This window comes from Nansenia antarctica (genome assembly GCF_963989245.1).
Source record: "Nansenia antarctica genome assembly, chromosome: 16".
Classification (NCBI taxonomy): Eukaryota; Metazoa; Chordata; class Actinopteri; order Argentiniformes; family Microstomatidae; genus Nansenia; species Nansenia antarctica.
The window spans coordinates 20,658,320-20,677,797 of NC_137686.1; the positions used below are offsets into that span (position 1 = coordinate 20,658,320).

At 41.8% G+C, this 19,478-nt stretch overlaps 1 protein-coding gene across 2 annotated transcripts in view; it reads left to right on the forward strand.

Moving 5' to 3' along the window:
• Positions 1 to 1,842: 1,842 nt before the first annotated feature.
• gnal2 (guanine nucleotide binding protein (G protein), alpha activating activity polypeptide, olfactory type 2) overlaps positions 1,843 to 19,478 on the forward strand; it is a gene marked incomplete at both ends in the record, with an annotated part of 32,292 nt that continues 14,656 nt past the window's right edge. The window contains 5 exons of one of the 2 annotated variants that reach the window (XM_080546746.1): positions 1,843 to 2,350; positions 8,665 to 8,737; positions 9,323 to 9,377; positions 9,552 to 9,671; positions 16,163 to 16,260. In XM_080546746.1, the coding sequence (XP_080402872.1) occupies positions 1,843 to 2,350; positions 8,665 to 8,737; positions 9,323 to 9,377; positions 9,552 to 9,671; positions 16,163 to 16,260 (854 nt within the window). Of the gene's footprint in view, positions 2,351 to 8,262; positions 8,402 to 8,664; positions 8,738 to 9,322; positions 9,378 to 9,551; positions 9,672 to 16,162; positions 16,261 to 19,478 lie in introns of those variants that run through there. The other variant, XM_080546747.1, reaches the window with a different exon arrangement.

A 19,478-nucleotide genomic window follows, 5' to 3' on the forward strand; every position in this document is an offset into this window, starting at 1 on the left:
GTAAATTCGCTCTGAGAGCGCCGGAGCGCATACTGGGTTCAACGTCATAAAGGGACCAAGTCGTTTGATTGGACAAGAGGCATTCCATGAGTGCTGATCAGATTTCCAGAGCATATATACGAACGCACCCTAAGAGATTTAGGATTTACAGCAAACAATTAAATAAACGGACGCTTATATTCGGAGTAATGCACAATACAAATATATTAATTAAAATGTACACACTTATTGTTATCTTGTTAATGTCAGCTATCTATTTGTTTTTCGTTTTTTTACACTGAACTTGTGTGATACATTACCGCCATCTAGTGGTATACTTATAATACTACACCTCGACCTCATTCATGGTAGGTCTACCCCCCATATCAGAGGCCTACATTGACACCGATATCTTTAAATCAGTCAACGGATGAAGAATGCAACCAGATTAGTGGAAATTGGTCATAGCGATGTAAATGTTGTGAATGTAAATTGATATGTGGGGCTAGATTGGCCACAATATAAGACATTATATAAGCTCCCCTCCATGATAAATGAAATAAATGTTCTGTTTGTGATAATTGAGTTTAGACATCAATATGAAATTATAATTTTATGAGCCCATCACTATGAAATGATAATCCTATCCCAGATTCAAGATTCCTTCACGATTCTAGACTCAACTGCCATACCAATATATATTATATACAGTATTCCAGACAATAACATCCATACATATATTCTTAGAAAAGATTAAGCTTCTATATTTGTACAAACAATCCACTCACTAGGCATTGGACTGACAGGCACACATTTTGTGTGTCACTTCATTGTATGAGAGTGAGAAACTTTCCTCAAATTCAGTCATTAAGTCATCCCTGGGGAAAATTAGGTTCTGTCAGATATTGGATATACTTTTAAAGAGGCGTAGGTTCTGTCCACTGATCTGTCCATAGTAGTAAAACCACACAATGGACTAGTACAGAAGTCAGCATCACTGAACATGTCAGAGAGCCAGACCATAAAGATCTGGTAAACCAATTAATATAGCCATTGTTGCATAACGCATGACAACTATTTTTCATTTCTGTTTTAAGACATTAAGAGTGTTCATGTATGTATGATAGAAATGGAAAGAGATACAATCAGCTCTAGCAATAGAGTGATTATAATATAATAAAGGCCAACTTTACAATCTTCTGTTGTCAAGGGTAAATACAATTACCATTTATATAATAATAACTTACTATTGTTAGGGTACATTCTAGGGCCATTGTATGCCTTACGTGTGTTAAATTAAAACAGATTAAAATATAGACACAACACTGGCCATCACAATGCATGCTCTCTGTATATGACAAGTCTAGTGTGTGTGGCTGTAAAGTAACATGTGTGAAATAAAGATCCATGACAATCATTCTGGAAATGGCCCATAGTAAGAAATACAGTTATGACGTACTGATTATTTCTCCCTAAGAGCTGTGCAGACAGATTCTGTCTCTTTGCACTGTGGACGGTCGGGTTTTTCTCAAATGTGGTGCTTTTGGTTGAATTACGGTAAGGTGGGACCCGCAGTGTCCACTCGGGGATCAGGTGACCCGCTAACTACGGAGTACGCGTAGGCAGGCTGGACTGGGTGAAAATGCAAAATGACATATAGCAAAATGTCGGAGCATAATTCATTCACATTCACATCATTTTCGGATCAAATTTGAATTTAAATCACATCACTAACTGGAGCTCCAATGTAACAATGACGCGCTAAAAGACTGGGTGCGTCAGGGCGGATTTGTAGCTGTTTGATGAATTAATTGATGAAAAAAACATCTTTACAGGAGATAAAATTGGCTACAAAGTAACAACATGGGGCTGTGCTACAGTTTGCGTCCCCGGCTCTTCGGGGACCTGAGCGGGTCTATTTCCAACAACGCCACCTCGGACTCTGAGCCTCCTCCCGACCCGGCTGTACCCTCACGCGCCGGGGGACCCCGTCAGGAGGACACGGGGCCGGGGGGACACGGCGAGACCTCATCGCTCCAAGTGCGCCATGGGGACACAGGAGCCAAGGTCCTGGCCGCCGGGGAGCCCCGCCGTGGAGACACACAGGGCAACACTGACGCCGGAGTGTTGATCCAAAACGGGGGTGGCGGAGGAGGAGGCAAGGGCACGGGGAAGGAGAAGGACCGGGGTAGTCGACGCTTACAACTGCTGCAGAAAACCTCCAGCACCCAAAAGCAGAAGAACTGGGACAAGCTGCTGCTGGAGGAGAAGGAGGCCGAGCGGGAGGCGAAGAAAGTCAGTAAGACCATCGACCGGGCGCTCAAGGAGCTGAAACGGGAGTATAAACAGACCCATCGGCTGCTATTACTCGGTAGGTTCAGTCACCTTATTTTTTATATTTGTGCGATTAGGGGGGGGCCTCTTCATATCATTTAGTAACCTAATGTAATCCTGGAAAAGATTCAGTCACTTGCTTGTGTCACTGTCACTGTATTTCCACGTGAAATGGTATCCCGGCCGGCTGGAGGATGAACTGACTGGAGGATGAAGATGGACGTTGTGTGTAGCCTCTGCCTCTCTCTACGCACCACTTTTGTCCTTGCCCCTGCTATCCCTATCTCTTGAGTTTTTGTGTTTGGTTGCTGTTGCATTGAAGGTGATAGGCTGCCAAGTCTCACGCAATCACCGTGAGACACACGCATTTCATTTTCAACCAGTTCTCGAAAGACATCAATCCCTTTATATTGTGATGTGCCTTTTTACAACACGCATACATACACACACAGACACACAATTTGAAGTAATGACAGTAAAGTTACTGTTTTACTGTGACAGACAGTAATGTAATTGCTGTAGATTTAAAATAAATTGACACAGTTTTGAAGACCATTATCCATACAACACGCATACATACACACACAGACACACAATTTGAAGTAATGAGCTAAGTTACTGTTTTACTGTGACAGTAATGTAATTCCTGTAGATTTACAATAAATTGACACAGTTTTGAAGACCGTTATCCACAGAATGACAAGTGTTTTATTTTAACTTAGGCTATATATATATAGCCTACTCTCGTTATTCCCATGAAGTTTGATACTGAGTGATTTCTCCCTCACTCTCAACCAGCCTTTAGACATGGGTGGCACTTTCAACATCCATATATTATCCTGTGTCACTGTTGTGGGAAAGATGACCTCATCACATCCATATAAATCACTGGTTGTCGCTCTTATTCCTCTTTCTTCCTCTCCTGTCTCAACCGGTGAAATGTGATTTGCATCAGAGGACCAAAGTTTAAACGCACACACACGCGCACACACACACACACACACACACGCACACGCACACACACGCACACGCACACACACACACACACACACACACACACACACACGCACACACCTCCACTTAATATAGGCTTTCATATCACTATTCTATTTTTTAAGTGCTTTGTAATTACACAGTAATAAAGTTAAGCGTTTTTTGACTCAATCATGTTGAATATTGTTATTCCACATGTGTAATAACAAAAAGTGCATACCTTAATTGCTATGTAAACAATACAATGCAACACAATGTTGAAATACAATGTTGATAACTAGAGTAATTACAGTGTTACCTACCACACTGGTATTGAGCGACTACAGTAATGTTAGGCCTACTGTAAGTGTTTACCATTCATGTGTTCCCCCCCTGTTGAGAGCTACTGTTCTGAGTTGACTAATGTTTGTTGTCCCATGTAACTGGGTAATTGTAGAGCTGTATCTACACCGTTAGACCTATTGTCTGGGCTTGTGTCCCTCAGTCACCACAGAGTCATATTTATTTTAGTGTTATCTGTCCGAGTCCACACAAGGGCCTCGGCAACCGCTCAGAGACAAGTTTAGTTCCTTGAGAAATCATAGGGACTTTAGACCCTCCACTTCCCCACACTAGGACTCTTGTTGCATTGCTAGAGGACTGTGGTGTGTGTTCCTCTGAAAGTGGACACCTTCCAAATAGTGTTGCATTTCAAGGCAAGGTATGCTGGCTAATCTGGGTCACTTTATCTGTTTGCATAAGCAGCCGCGTTTGTGTTTTCTGGTATAATGATACTGTCATAAGGAAGTATATTACAGAGGTACCTCATTGGAATTCATTGCCATAATGCATGGTGCTCTGGAATTGATTCTAGAATCCATGAGAGCTCATGTTCTAGACCTGTCCTGTTCATTTGAGTATTTACAATTTTTCTGACATGGTTGCCACCTTGATGAGTGCTTTTTTGCTTATCAGTTTGGCTTCATTTACGTTCAAGCCACTTGACATTGGCAGAAATACTTTGATATTTTCTTTGCACTGCACTCTGATTTGGTCACCTGCCAGGTTCCTAATGATTCCAGGAAAGGAAGCGACTTCATTGTTAGGCCACATGGACCCCATTCCAAGGAAAAAGGACTCCTCCTGTGCTAGGATCCGTTAGGAGCCTTCCTATATGTCCTTAACTGCCTGTTCATATTGGTCTTTCATGCGAAAGAACTTGATGGGTTGAAAGAAATATGATAGAGTTGCTTTCTTATGCAGGTAGTATTGTAACTAGCCTATATGAAGTTATCTGTAATAATTTTAATAATTTAGCCATTTAGCAGACGCTTTTAATCCAAAGCGATTTACAATTACGAATTACAGGGTCATTCCCCCTGGAGTAACTGAGGGCTAAGTGCCATACTCAAGGGCACACTAGTAGTGGTGTGGTTTCAGGCGGGATTTGAACTCACAACCTTCCGATCACAAGTCCGATCACAAGTCCAACTCACTATCATCTGTGTGTCAGGAGAGTAAAGGAATGTATGATGATGACCCATGAGTGTTGGGACACAGACATTGTGGGTTTCTTGTCAGCGCCCTGTCTGTATTTCAGTCATTAGGAATGTGAAGAGACTGTACATTAGGAAGAGGATGATTCATCCTGAGAAATCTAAACACATAGTGGGGTCCACCGCAGCTTCCTTTGTCCTCCCCTTTAAATGAAACACATAGTGGGGTCCACCACAGCTTCCTTTGTCCTCCCCTTTAAATGAAACACATAGTGGGGTCCACCACAGCTTCCTTTGTCCTCCCCTTTAAATGCTGGAACGTCTCACTTTAAAAAGCAGGTGACCTTTGCTTCTTTCTAAATGGGTTTTATCATTGACCATCGCTGAACTTTGCTACTCACTCACTGCACGGAGTTCCCAGTTCCTACAGAATGTTGTGAAGTTGGAATTATTGACACTTGTGATATTTATTCTATTGTTTATTAGTTGTGTAGTAGTTGCTTCATTTACAAATGAAAAGTGATGATACATTGCTTGTGTTCTTCAACAGGATTGTGACTACACATAGTAGCTATCATATGAACACTGTAATTAGTCTGTGAACAACATGGTAATAACTTTGGTAATTGCATGGTGTACTGTATTGAGTTGAGCGTTATTTTGTTATTACACAAGTGGAATAAGGACATTCTTTATTTCATCTGTATAATAACAGTAACCACTCAACTCCATTACTATGTAATTACATAGTTATTACAGTCATGGATTTAGGACAACCTTGGTGGTTATTGTATGAGAAAACAACATTAGTCCAATTGTGCGTCAATGTTTAAATCTAAAGCTCATTGCACTTTACTGTAGAAGGTTCAAAGATGCATTTGATTTTTGGTGAATGTCAGTATATTTGTATATTGTCTCAATCTCTCTAGAATAGTTAGGCTACACAGCTAAATTACTTTAATTTTGTGGTAAATTAACTTGATTTTGATCTTGAACTTAATTCATGAATGTACCTGTCTGATCATAGAAGGCAGCACGAATGAAGATGCCATATCCCAGCTGCCATGTATGCAATGCTCTGTGTGGCCAGTAGAGGGCGATGTGAGCTAGTCACTTGTTTTGACCTTGCACTCTGAGGTGGTGAGACAGGGGTTAAAATACCATCACCAGTTCATGGATGAAATGCGCCAGTCTGGATTTGCATGCAGGAGAACCAGGCTCCACTTATTTCGCTATACTAAATTACATTAGCATAGTTAGCATAAAACATAACATAGCATAAAAATACATGTTTATTATAATTTAGTGACATACATAATCACTTGCATTGACAATGGTCTTGTTTCATGGCATATCTCAATTATGATGATTTGTAATATAGAGTGAGATCAGGCATTCATATTGTCTTACTAACTTGAGTTTTGTTGCTATTCATGCTATGGTGCTTTCATAGTTAAAATCTGAGCAATTGTCAAGTTCAATTATCTTAAATATTGAGTAGGAAAATGCATCAAATTACTGCAAATGCAATTCAAGTCCTTGTTCCAGTGTCAATTACTTTGAATTGTATGACAAAAGTTTCCAGACAGATTACTATTTGATGTCAAATACTTTTTCATACAAACTAAATGACAAGGCTTCGTATTATTTGCAGCAGCTGTATACAAAGTTATTCTTAGTATTATTTATTTATCAGATAGTGATGGGTTTAGCCCCGTCTTTCTGCCAGTTAGTTTAGTGATAAAGTAAAATTGGACATGGAAGTGATGGTACAGCGCAAATTAGTTGAACGGTGAAATGACTGATTCATCCACTGCAGGGAATAGGCTCCTATATCGCCTGTCTGTCCATCCGTCCGTCCGTCTTTCTGTCACATTGAAAATGTATGTCATAGAGAGATCATTACTAACTGAGCATTGCTACTGTGAGAATTGCATGTATTCTTTATGCTGAGACAGATGGTGACGTTAGAATTATAAGGTTCTATCTCCATTTTTGTCAAAATGTAGTTTTTTACATAATCTGAACCAGTAGGTGTTTATTAATGCCTGTGTGGTGTTATTTTTAAAATGTTGACATTTTTGAGTTAGTAATTAATAAAATACAAAGGTTCCATCTCACAAAACATAATGGAATGTAAACACTTTGACGCTCAATATCTCTGAACCACCCTAAACGGAGATAGAACCTTATAATTCTAAGCTCACGAGATTCAATGTAACATTTAATAGAATCGAAAGTCATATATCATACTGTTTGACGTGAAGCCATTTGACGGCTACAGTAAACATTGGTGAATATGCGCAGTGCTGTGCATATTTGGGCCTACAGTAACGGGGCTAAACTGTCAGTTGCGCGCCTGTGTGGAGAATTACGTGAACCCGCTTTCCCACGGGTGCTCGCGAAAGCAGCTTTTTCGGAGAGGGCAGCTCTGTTGCACACGCGCACAATAGAACACACAATCCCATGGAGAATCTATCTGACGACAGGACTGTGGCCGCGTGAGCTGCGTGAATGCAAATGGTGCAAGTGATAGTTTTGGAGAGTGAGCAAAAACTTTTGGGAGGGCAAAGAAATGCTTTATTATAGCCTAGGTTTCGTTTTAGTTTTAGTTTTGTTTTAGGCCGACTTGTTTTTTTAGTTGTGTTCTTTTCACTTCTGGAACTTGTGGCAGTTATTGTTTATATGCGATTAGGCTGCATAGCCAAATAGGCCTTATGTGACAGACAAGTTCTGTAGGCTATAGTGTAAAATCTATCTAGCTAATTAGTCGTAGGTTACAAGTTGGCACCCTAAACCCGAGGTCAGGACTGTAGCCGACTCCCGTTCATTTCGGTCGACCAGAGACCCAACCCTCTAAAGTCAGTCTGCAGAGAGACAGAGACAGACACAGAGACAGACACGGATAGTTTCGTGGTTGATAGCTGGCTTCATGAAGGTCTTGGGTGACAAATGTGATCGTTATGGCCCTCCAACCTTTGTCATGCAAGTTTATAAAATGATATCTGAACGGATCGTCAGTGTGAGCGGTGGTTACATTGGAGCGAAGGTTTCTCCACGGTTCAGGGTTACTTCCTGGTGCCACAGAGAGAGGCAGTGCTGAGTTAAAGAGACCGAAAAAATACTGATAGAATTTTTTTTAGATCGAAAAATACTGAGAGAAGAGGGGAGGAACGAGATAGGGAACAGTTGGCTGGTTTCCAGAAATCGAAAGAGCCTTCTTTTTCTCTGTTGTATTTCCTCGATTATTTTAACGATTCGTGTTTTTTTTTTTGGAGGGGGGGTAAATCAAGAATTCATTTGGATGACTCGGATGCCGAAGGTCCGGTGGGTTGCGGCTAAAACGGAATTGTAACGGGGAACATATTCCGCGAGAAGCGTCGCACAGATTTTCCTTTCGCACCATTGCTTTTTTTCATTATATTATAACATCTTAGGTTATTATTTCATCCTTTCGATTGACGAGGCAGGGCAACGGAAGATGGGTTGTTTGGGCAACAGCAAGACTGAAGATCAACGCATCGACGAAAAGGCACAACGAGAGGCGAATAAAAAAATCGAAAAACAGTTGCAAAAGGAAAGACAAGCCTATAAAGCCACGCACAGACTCTTATTATTGGGTAAGGTGTTCTTACATGTTATTTAACCGAAGACTTGTATGATCTAGATATCCTTCGTTTTTTACCCGAACACGTATTTGACAGCTCTCGCAATATGTCATGGGGGTGGTGGATATTGATGGAAGCGAAGCCCCCCACAATTGGCTTCATTACGAAAAAAAATCTCTTCATCTTAACGCTAACAGACACAGAGGACCCTTCATTCGGTTCTTGGTAAAAAAAAAAAAAAATCTAACATTATGTCTGTGTGTTTTATTCCGAAGGTGCTGGAGAGTCCGGGAAAAGCACTATTGTGAAGCAGATGAGGATTCTACACGTCAATGGGTTTAACGCAGAGTGAGTGTGCTGTTATTTATCTTATAGAGATGTGTATTTCAACATGTATTTGGTTATCATTGCAGTGACTGAGACTGTCGAGGAGAGAATATATATAATATCTAGGCTGGATGGGTTTTCCTCCGGCACTGCAGCGCCTGTTGGGCCCAGTGTCTCTCTCTGACCAGCTCTCTGATCTCTCGCCACTTCTTAGATGAGACACGAAATGTGTAGGCTTCAGTATATATGAAGCATCTCATTCTATTATAATTGCAAGATTGTTTACTATCTAGGAGCATGACATTGCTGTGAATTATGCAAGTTTGCAGATATGATTATGATTTCATTTAGCTCCAAGGCCTTGCACTGTGATCGATCTTAACTGAAGCCTGTTTTTGAGTAGGCCTAAATAGTCTATGTTACAAAGGTCCACAATTCTCTTAATGCCTTGCTGTACTGTACACGTACAGTAAGTTATCTGTCTATGACCAGGCCTACTTTATTGGAACTACCTCGATGGTTCACCTCTTAGGTTTTGATTTTCAATCTGTTGTGGTCGTGTTAACCGTCACTGTCATCTCACACCTGTACTCTGTCCTCACACAGAGAAAAGAAACAGAAGATCCAAGATATTCGGAAAAACGTGAAGGATGCCATAGTGGTGAGTTTCACGTCAAGCTTCCCCTTCTCCTGTTGTAATTAAAAGTGTGTCCAGTTTTCTCTGTGTTAGATTAAACACGGCAATCCCATTTTCCTGATTAGACAGGCTTATCATCTGATTTATCCTGTATTCATCCCGCTTAATGCTTGTGTTTTTTTTTCTTCTGCTTTCTAGACTATAGTGTCTGCAATGAGCACTTTAATACCCCCAGTCATACTAGCCAACCCAGAGGACCAGTTCAGAATCGACTACATCAAAAGCATAGCGCCTCTCTCGGACTTCGACTACACACAGGTGAGAGAGAGAGAGACTGAGTGAGAGAGACTGACTGAGTGAGAGAGAGAGACACAGAGAGAGACTGAGAGACTAAAGTTGTACATTCCATTTTGTGCATTTGACATCTCAAATGTTTCTGCATATAAACTGTAGTCTTTTGCTGTGGGGTTATGATTGGATATGACTGTGGATCATCCTAAATTGATAGTGAAATACTGTATGTAAGACCGACAGTTGAGTTGACTCAATCTTTAGTTTCCTTTCTGTAACAGGGCTGTTGACATATTTGCGTTTGAATGCAAGTGGAAGAACATGGGATTCTTTTCAGTTATGATATGTTATCTGATAGGGCTTGGTCACATGCTGGGCCAAATGGAATACAGATAGGCCTAATGTTTTTCATGTTTTTGAAAATCACATTCTATCAGCGTTGGAAATTCTGAATGACAAAAGAAGGTGGTGCTGTACATTCTCAAACTTTGGGGTGGTTCCGTTTAGCTTACATTCATTTCAACATTTGTGCATGGTATGGTGTCAGTATGTGCAGGTTTTCCAGGTGATTATTATGGAGGAAAGAGAATTATACTTATGCGTACCACAATGAATCTTCGTTTTATCTCATACTAGTATGTTTTCTTGTTATTGGAATAAGAAAACATTAGGCCTATTAAATAGTTCCAAAGTTTTACTTACACTACTTATACTAGCCATATAGCATTAAAAGTTAAATGAGGAATAGGGAAGTTGAATTTCAAAATTTTTATTTAAATGTTTCGATTTTTTTATTTTTATAAATAAAAGTTCAGGTTCATAGTCTGCATTAGTGATAGTGTCAAAGCTCCTGGTTGTGATAATGATGTTATATCCTAACACTTCTCCTGCAGTTACTGTTACTGCTTTTAGTTACCAAAAACAGTTTCCCATTCGTAATTTCTAGACCCCACACTCCATCCACCACACCATTCTTGCTTTGGATATCATAACCGACTGCGATGACCCCCCCTTACTTTATTGTGGGATGTTTCCTTTTTCTTTAAGCATGGTTATTTGATGACACATGAGAGGAATATACATTAACTGGATTAGGGCGTATGACAAGGCTCTCTGTGAGTGTGGGCACAGGACAGGACCACTCTGTGCAGCAATGGGAGGGCCTGGGTGACTGACTGGGCCATGGGGAGACTCGCTGTTCAGTTCCCAGGCCAGGCCTAGCGAAGGCGAACAACATGTCTCTGTTCAGTGTGTCTGCACTTGTCATCAGTCTCAGGCTTCACTTATCCCATCAGTGTCACCACCGCATTGTCACTTGGGTTTGACACCGAGTACAGTACCACTTCTGAGACAGTTTAGCTGATTTAGCCTCCCTCGCTGCTGGTCGTGGGCTGTGGAACACCTCGACTCCAGCGTAAAGTTGTTGATTCTATGTTTTGCTTACTAGATGAGGATATTTCCAGAGAGATCATCACATAAAACATGTTAGAACTTAATATATACCGTCTGAAGCATTTGTTGACAATAGTATAAAGCACATGTTGTCATACTGTTGAAGCTCCAAGTGGTATTGAATAGGTTGTTTAGGCCAATTCGTTTCAGTTGTTTTAATCTCCAAATCATAACCTTTTAGTATTTGTCATTTTAAAGTCCAGTACATATTGAATACATACGTTCTTCAACTTTCTTGCAGAGTTACACTGCTTGCTTAGAAGTTCAAGGTTTCTGAATGGGCGTATTTGATTGTTGAACATTTTTAAACTTGCAGGGAGTTTGTGCTCAGTGAAATCTGTGTCATCTTTACTTTGGCTTTACTTTAATTGTTCAGATTTAACCCTTGCCTAAAGTACCTTTTGAAGGAAACAGAATGTGCGTTAACCTTGTGTAACCTGGGTAAACAATGATAAATCAACATAAAGATCTCTAGAGAGAAACGAACAGTTGATCGCTTGGAGTTTTACAGTTCACCATGTACTCTCTTACTTGTGCCCATTTACTTATTTTATAAGTGATGACACTACTCGATTGTAGTAATAGTCTTAAAGTGGTGAATCTATTTTCATAGGAAGCTGGCATTATGATTTTTTGGTTTTCTATATGGCCAGAACCTTCTAGCGACCTTTGAGGAAGTAGATCAAAACCAGTGACCTGTATTACAGCCTTGAAATGAAAGGGGAACACGTCCAAAAGCCATCCGGTGGCATTCACCCATTGGTGTTTTTAATGTTAAGACTAGATATTACTCAACCAAACACCCTTCTGTATAAATCCTTCCTCACGTGACCATTTCAGCCAGACATATCGTATGGAATATTATAATAGTATGCACGGTTGTCCATGCCAAATGGAAACAAATGCTGGCCTCCGCGTGGTACGGTAGCCTTGCCTCCCCATCGACTCAAGTGGAGCAAATTCAAATGAGCTCACTGCTCCTGTTGGACAGAAGAGTATTCCTTCCCTCCTCCCCCCTGACATGTTTTGTCTAATATGGAACCCTTATTGATACAATATACTTCAAGAGACTAGGAGAGACTACTCAGAGGTTGTGACCTATATAACCGTACTGTTGAATATAATCAAACAGTCTAAACTGACAGTTATTTCAGGCTGCATAATGCTGATCTTATTTGTCTAAGGTATGAATAGCGATCACTTTGTTGAGTCCGTTTGGGGGATAAAGTGCTGTGGCTTATTTACTTCCATTGAACCCCACCCTTCATCCAACCGTTGCATATTCATATGGTGGAATTCAGGGGGAAGTGTTTACATGAGGTTAGGCAAAGACTGATACTTCAGGTTCTGCTTGGCCGGAGGCGGTGTTGTAACCCTCAAACATTAGCCTTACCGGTCAGATAGCCTACCATTCAGCCATCTGATATTTTGATAGAAAATGCGATCTATCTGTACCATTGTTTTGATTTCGTCAGATGACGGTATTTTGTATTTTTTGTAACAGGTAACCAGCCAGAATCCAACAGTTTATGAATACGTAACGTTATTTATCCGTGTTTGATGCGAGTGTGCTGCTGACCGACCCGTGATGAAGGCTTTTCTCTTAAGTAACATGACTCGCTCGTCGGAGTGCCCTTGTTTTATGTTTGAGCCTTGAAGAATAATGCTGCAACATCCTCTCATGATTTGATTCCACTTTATTTATTTATTTATTTTCATTGAGTTTTTGGTTCAAATTTGTAGTTGTATAAAAATACTTCTTGTTTTGTCATTAATAGCTTGATAGTTGTTTGCTGCTTGGTGGGTCAAGGAGAGGCGCTAAGGGCTGCTGTGTTACTGGGGAAAGAAAGGATCTTGAACAGTCTTCTTCTTTTCGCTAAATTTGTCTGTACTCTTTAACTGAAGTAACACATGAAAGTCAGGTCTCTCTGTGTTCTGTGCTGGGTGCCTGTTATCTAATACAGATCTTTTCCAATCTAATAAAAGTAGTGATGATGGCTATCATGGGTTTCAGTGGAGCTCACTGGCTGGGCAGGAGGGAAGGGAATGAAGGTTGTTGGCCATAGCTGTATGTTCGCTCCAAGGGGAGAATGGAGGTCACTCAAACTTTAACAGGGATTTTATTTCAACTCAAGTCACTGCTAATATTTTCGGTAGCCTACATCAAGTCCGAATTTTTGGAACTTTTGGAATTTTTGAACTAAATCTTTTGTCATTGCTATACCCTAACCCTTTATACAGGAACTAACCTGGAAGCCGGAAAAAACTCAAACTATACCTAATATTCAACTGAAAGTATGAACTCACTGGAGGAACAAAGCTGTGATTAGTGATCAACGATCGGTAATGATGAGGAGGAGTGTTGCAGCAAAGAGTTAAAAGTTTGTGTTAAAGTGAACTCCCTCCTGGTTTCTCTCTGTTATCAGTTCCTCTGTAGGGCACTGCAGCACACACTGCATTTATTCAAAGGCCCAGTGTCACACGCCTCTGTGGAAAAGGGCCCTGAGGACCAGGCTTGGCTTCTCTTTTTTTTTCTTCCCTCTCTCTCTCTCTCTCCATCAAGCCCAACATTTGCTAGCATTGTGGGGCCCTTCCTTGTTTATCTGTCTATCTGTCTGTCTGTCCGTCCGTCCGTAGGAACAGGAGAGAGCAGCAGAACCAGTACTAGAGAGATTGAAGCTGCCCAGTCAAGCTATATTGGTGACATGTTGATGGTGGTCATGGGGCACAGTGTACACCAAAGAGGGTTAGATGTAAAACACACCCAAACAAATGAGCATGGCTGAAGTTTTGACCCGATCCTAAGTTAGAGCTTGTGTTCACGGTGTATGAAGTCGGTTCTTCCAAAGTGTGTCGTAGAGTTCTGTTAAGGGAACCTGAACTAGGGAGGGAGCCCGCTATCATATTTTCACGTTCTCTCTCTCTCCGTTATAGCCCTTCTTGGATTGTTGTGACGTCGAGTGAGGTAGAAAAGCATTGAGCTCTAGTATGCACATCGGGTGCGTTATGTGATCAATTAACTTTGTACATTTGCACGTACAGTAATGCAACGGAGGCCTATTTTTATGGCACTCTATCGGGACCCCCCTTCCCTTTATATAGGTAATAAGGGATCCCATCGTTTTGGTGTGGGATGAACCTCCGGATCTGTGAGTGGAGATCTGGGAGAGCATGTGATCATTTCTCAGGATCTCGTCTGGTCGGAGCGGCAGCTCTCGCCCTCTCTAGTCAGGGTGCAGAGCAGAGCAAGTGTGCGGAGTGCAGAGGGGGTCATGTGGTGGTTTAAGGCCAGAGGAGGAGCCCCGCCATCTGAAAGGCATGTGCACAGGCTAGGAGGCGAGGATGAATATAAGAGCAATACGCTTTGTTCAGGCAGGGCATACAGAGAGTCCTGGGAAATGTTTCATAAAGTCATTGATAAGACAGGCTGTCCACATAATGCGGCCCATTGTCTGACGACAGGAAGTCAGCTGCAGCAATGAGACTTGTGCGTGTTATAATATATGACATTTATGTATAGCGTTTATCTGCTGTGACATTTGGGCCAGAGTTTGAGAATGTTAGGGGATGCGGTTAATTGTCAGTTATGCACATTTGTTTTAACGTAATGAGAGAGAAAAAAGAAGGCTGTATTGTAATGATGTTTTAAATGCTTCTTCTTGTCTTTTTGTTGGTCATTTGTCTTGGAATATGAAGTTATAGATTAACGCATTTGACTGTTGTGTAAAGGAGCTCAAAGAAGAAAACCCATTTATAAGAGGCTATGGAGTTCTATGAAAGTTAAATTACTCATGTGATCTGGCCTCAGTCCTCATGCATGATACAGTAGTGTGACTCTGAACATTAGGAGGTCAAAAAAATACATTTTGGTGCTACTTTTAGACTCTTCCTCAGAAATGTTTTGATGAATGTTTGAGAGGTCCCATCTGTACAATGACTGAAGGGGAGTTTTATGAAACCTTTCCAGAAGCAGCATTATGTCTTCCTATGGCTCATTTTGCATTGCAGAGCCAAACTGAACTGAGCTGAGCTGTCCTCTGCTGGCCTGGTGGTTCCACATCCATCACAGCTGCTATAGAAGTGCTGGACAGGACCATGTCGGCCCGGTCGTGTAGAAAAGCCCCAATCTCTCTTGACCCAAAAAAGTTCAACAAGACACTCCCCTAGTTTCCTGCTATAAAGGTGTCATTTTAGGGCGCAAAGTTCTCAGTTCTCATATGGTCAAGAATTGAGTCGGGCTGGTGTTGAACCAGATTGACTATGTAGTGCTGAATTACCTCCCAATAAGATTTGAGCCTGTTGTATCTTTGAAAAACGAGGGATACAAGGCTATTGATTGATGCATGCGTTGCGTTGGGCCTTCGGCAAGGTCTGGATCTAGCGTGGATGGATTTGTGTAAAGCAGTTACGACGGTCTCGTCTAGGGTGTAAAAAAAAAACTGCGGCCTGACTTCTCCCAGACTGCCCTAGTGAAGAGGCCTAGCCTGCGTGTTGGCACTACTCTGTGTTAAGGGTACGGTTAGTAAAAGGGGCAAACATTTTGGCGCGTCGGACGATGACGAAGCCTATTTTTATCGCACGGACATATCAGAGTATCAGAGATGTTCTGTTCCTGACACTGTTTGTCTTCAGGATGAAAGGGAGCCCTGCAGCGTAGGCAACAAGGACATGATGGTGGCATGGGTGTGGTGGTGGTAAATGAAACAACTGCCGTGTGGTTTGAGTGTTTGGCGAGAGAGTTTTGTGCATAACCCCCCAATGAGACCACCTTGTTGATAACCACCTGTTGCTGTACAAGGATGTGGCTTTTTTGGTTTCACGTTCACACTTTTAATAATGCTTATGCTGACTAGTCTGCCAGTCAACACTACTTATGTACGAGACGCACCACTGAGTATTTCACTAAGCAATGCGTTCTTTTGACATGGTCAGGAACCTCTCAGATACCTAGCTTTTTTTACCTTAACCATTCTCGCTTAGCAATCTTGTCATACAGAGTTTGCTTATAGTACAGTTTGTGATTGTCCTCCTCGTTTTAACGCTTCTCTCTCCATCTCTCTGAACAGGAGTTCTTTGACCATGCGAAGAAGCTGTGGGACGACGAAGGAGTAAAGGCGTGTTTCGAAAGGTCCAACGAGTATCAGCTCATCGACTGCGCACAATAGTGAGTTCCTGCAATGTTCCTTACACTACGATGGGTGAACAAAGAAATGCTACGTTGTTTATTATTTGGAAAATACCCAAGCAGAATTTGTGTCATGGGTAATTTAGGAAGTTGGGTTGTGCTGAATTGGTTGGTTACTGGGAGTTAGATTGCTGTGCTGCTATCGTCTTTGCTCCTCCGTTCTGAGTATGTCCTCTATGGGAAATGTGTGTCCTTGAGAGCTTTACAGCATGTACTGTACCAATGATATGAATATGTCCTAAATGGATGTTTACATTGGGTGGGGCACAACTGCTGTTGTGTCCTCAAGAACGATGGGGAAACCTGCTTTGGCTTAGTAGCGTGTCCAACTGTATTGTGTACTTACTGTTAGTCATATACGAGTCTCTTTCAGTTACTGTGTCTCATGATGTCTGGCTGTCAGGAGGATATTCCCAATCCTAGAAACTAGGGCTGGGTAGTTGATAGACTTGATTTGTCTGTTTTCAAGGCTGGGTGGGGCAACAAATATAGGTCAGACCCGCCTTAGGGTTAGGGTTAGTTATGTACAGTATGATACGGAAGTCAGTCACTGGGAGTGTTCCTCTCCGCTGTTATACCTAGCAACTAAGCTCACATAGTGATACTGTCGGCATGGGGAGGGACAGGCTGCAATGTCAACCTGCCTTCTCTTCTCTTTGTCTTCAGTCCACCCACCTTTTCTTCTGAGGTTGCATGGAAAACTTTGGATATTAAAAACTGACTCACCTCTGGATTCAGTAAATGTTAGAATGTGAATAACGCCATGCGGTGTAGAACTTTGTTGAAGGTTTTTATCTCATTTAGTTGGGTAGTTGGCTTGAGTCATGTTTTCTAGAACGTGTTATCTCAAGCTGGGTGCAGATGGTCTTGCAGATCCGTGATAAGTGTGTGTAATATTTAGGGATGCTCCGATCTGGATTTTTGGGGCCGATACCGATCACCGATTTGTTTCCTCAAGATCAACCGATACCGATACCGATACCGATTTTTTTTTAAATACATAACTGACTGGATAGCCTAAATATTTTTTGCTTTTTAGACAAAAGTTTTGATCCATTAGGCACCAAGCAAACGCAGACCCATTTTTATGGCATAGTAAAGGTCTGGCCTATCACCCAGTTAGGGCCTGAAGCCCAAGTCAGTCGATATGGCTGTATAAAAGACATCATAAACGTGGCCTTCATGGTTTACATACTGTTACGTCCTCCTATGTTTTCTGTTCAGTTATCTGTCTTCCCCAGGGAAAAAAAAAGAAAAGAAAAAGAAAAAAAAAGATCGTTTTTTGCGATCGGCCATTTTTGCCGATCACCGATCGAGTCATTTGGAGTGAAATCGGCCGATTTAAATCGGTGGCCGATAAATCGGAGCATCCCTAATAATATTTTCCTGATCTACAGTAGCCCTCCTCCTAGGATACATTTGACAGGGGGGTCAACCTCTCCCTCTTGTCCTGCCTGTGACCAGCTCTGATAGAGAAGGTCAGGTAATGGTTAGGGCCCGTGGTGGTCTAGTGGGTAGTGACAGTTGGACTGATCAGAAGGTTGTGAGTTTAAATCCCACCTGAAACACCACCACTAGTGTGCCCTTGAGTAAGGCACTTAACCCTCAGTTACTCCAGGGGGAATGTCCCTGTAATTTGTAATTGTAAGTCGCTTTGGATCAAATTCAATTCGAGTCACAGCTGTAAGGTGGAGCTGATTGTGTGTGTGTGTGTGTGTGTGTGTGTGTGTGTGTGTGTGTGTGTGTCTGTACTCTGCGTGTGTGCGCGTGTGTGGGTCTGATCATCTGTGTGTACAACATGTGTGTATGTGCCCATCTGATTGTGTGTGTTCAATGTACAGTGTGTGAGGGCAAGAGTGTGTAACACCTTGGGTCTTCCAGGCAGCGTACCTTCTGCCTCACTTCCTGTCCAAACCATAACTTAACTCTGTGAACCTTCAAGGGAAGGAAAGGTCTGAAGATACCATGACATGCTGCATGGAGGTCGGCGTGTGTGTAGAGACCCCCACTCCCATATCATGTGTTATGACTGCTACATCAAGCCCAATCACACAGCTCCAATGTTTTCGATTGAGGAGGTTTACGATTCCATTTATCACCGTTGTTTTTGCTCTGACGTAAAGTAAGGAAAGGGTCTATCTTCACCATTGTTTTTTTTTTTGCCTTTTACCTTTAATGTGCCACAGATGTAAAGAAAAGTATCTAGACATTTGCTTTCCGAATAGAGTTGAGGACTACCTATGGAGTAGCCTCTCAGCTGAGTCAGAGGAAGCTGTGACACAGGTGTCTGTTGGTCTGGAGGGCCAGGTTGGCAAGTATGAACGTGCTGGGGAAATTACACAACGATTAGGCTAGTAGACTATGTTGAGGTAATCTGAGATATTCTAAGATGACACAGCACTTTGTAGGCCAATATCTACAGTTACAGTGTTGGGATTTGATGATACTATGAAAAACAAAGTCAACAAATCATATTCTATGTCGACAAAATGTTTGTTGTGTGATAATCATTTCTCATATTATTGCTGTGACCTAATGGGACATTATTGTCTTACACTGTCCTTCACAGAGCTTTTTATTCTGTTAAGTTTGTATGCAGACATGTTTTTTTCCTTTTTCAACAGGCGTGATTGGACAAATGGACTGGAAATAAGTATAGGCAGATTGTGAGCGGATGTTTTGCCGTAGAGCATGTCCATATCGATGGTTTGGAATTCTGTCAGCGATCGATGCGGACTCTGCATTGCACAGTTTATAAGTTTTAAGAGCACAGATATGTGTCTGCATGTGGATTGATTATGTTATGAGCTATTTTAAGCTATGTGGTCTGGTTTCATTCGAATGCATTGTGGAAAAAGTCAGTCATATGCTTTTCATGCATAAATACTATACAAGTCGAACTCCTTTTTTTTGTGTAGCAAATGTTTGTTACATTCATCAAGCCAACATGACAGAATCCATACATACACTGAGTTATCTTTAACTCTGGAGGATGATTGTCACTCTCTGTTAAGTGGTGGCTGGTTTGTTACAGAGCCCTGTGTTCAGCTTCTCAGTGGAGAGCTGTTATGGCTGTGATGTCAGGCAGACAGAGAGAGGGCTGGGGATGGAGCTGGAGGTGGGGATGGAGCTGGGGATGGAGCTGGAGCTGGAGGTGGGGATGGAGCTGGGGATGGAGCTGGGGATGGGGCTGGGGA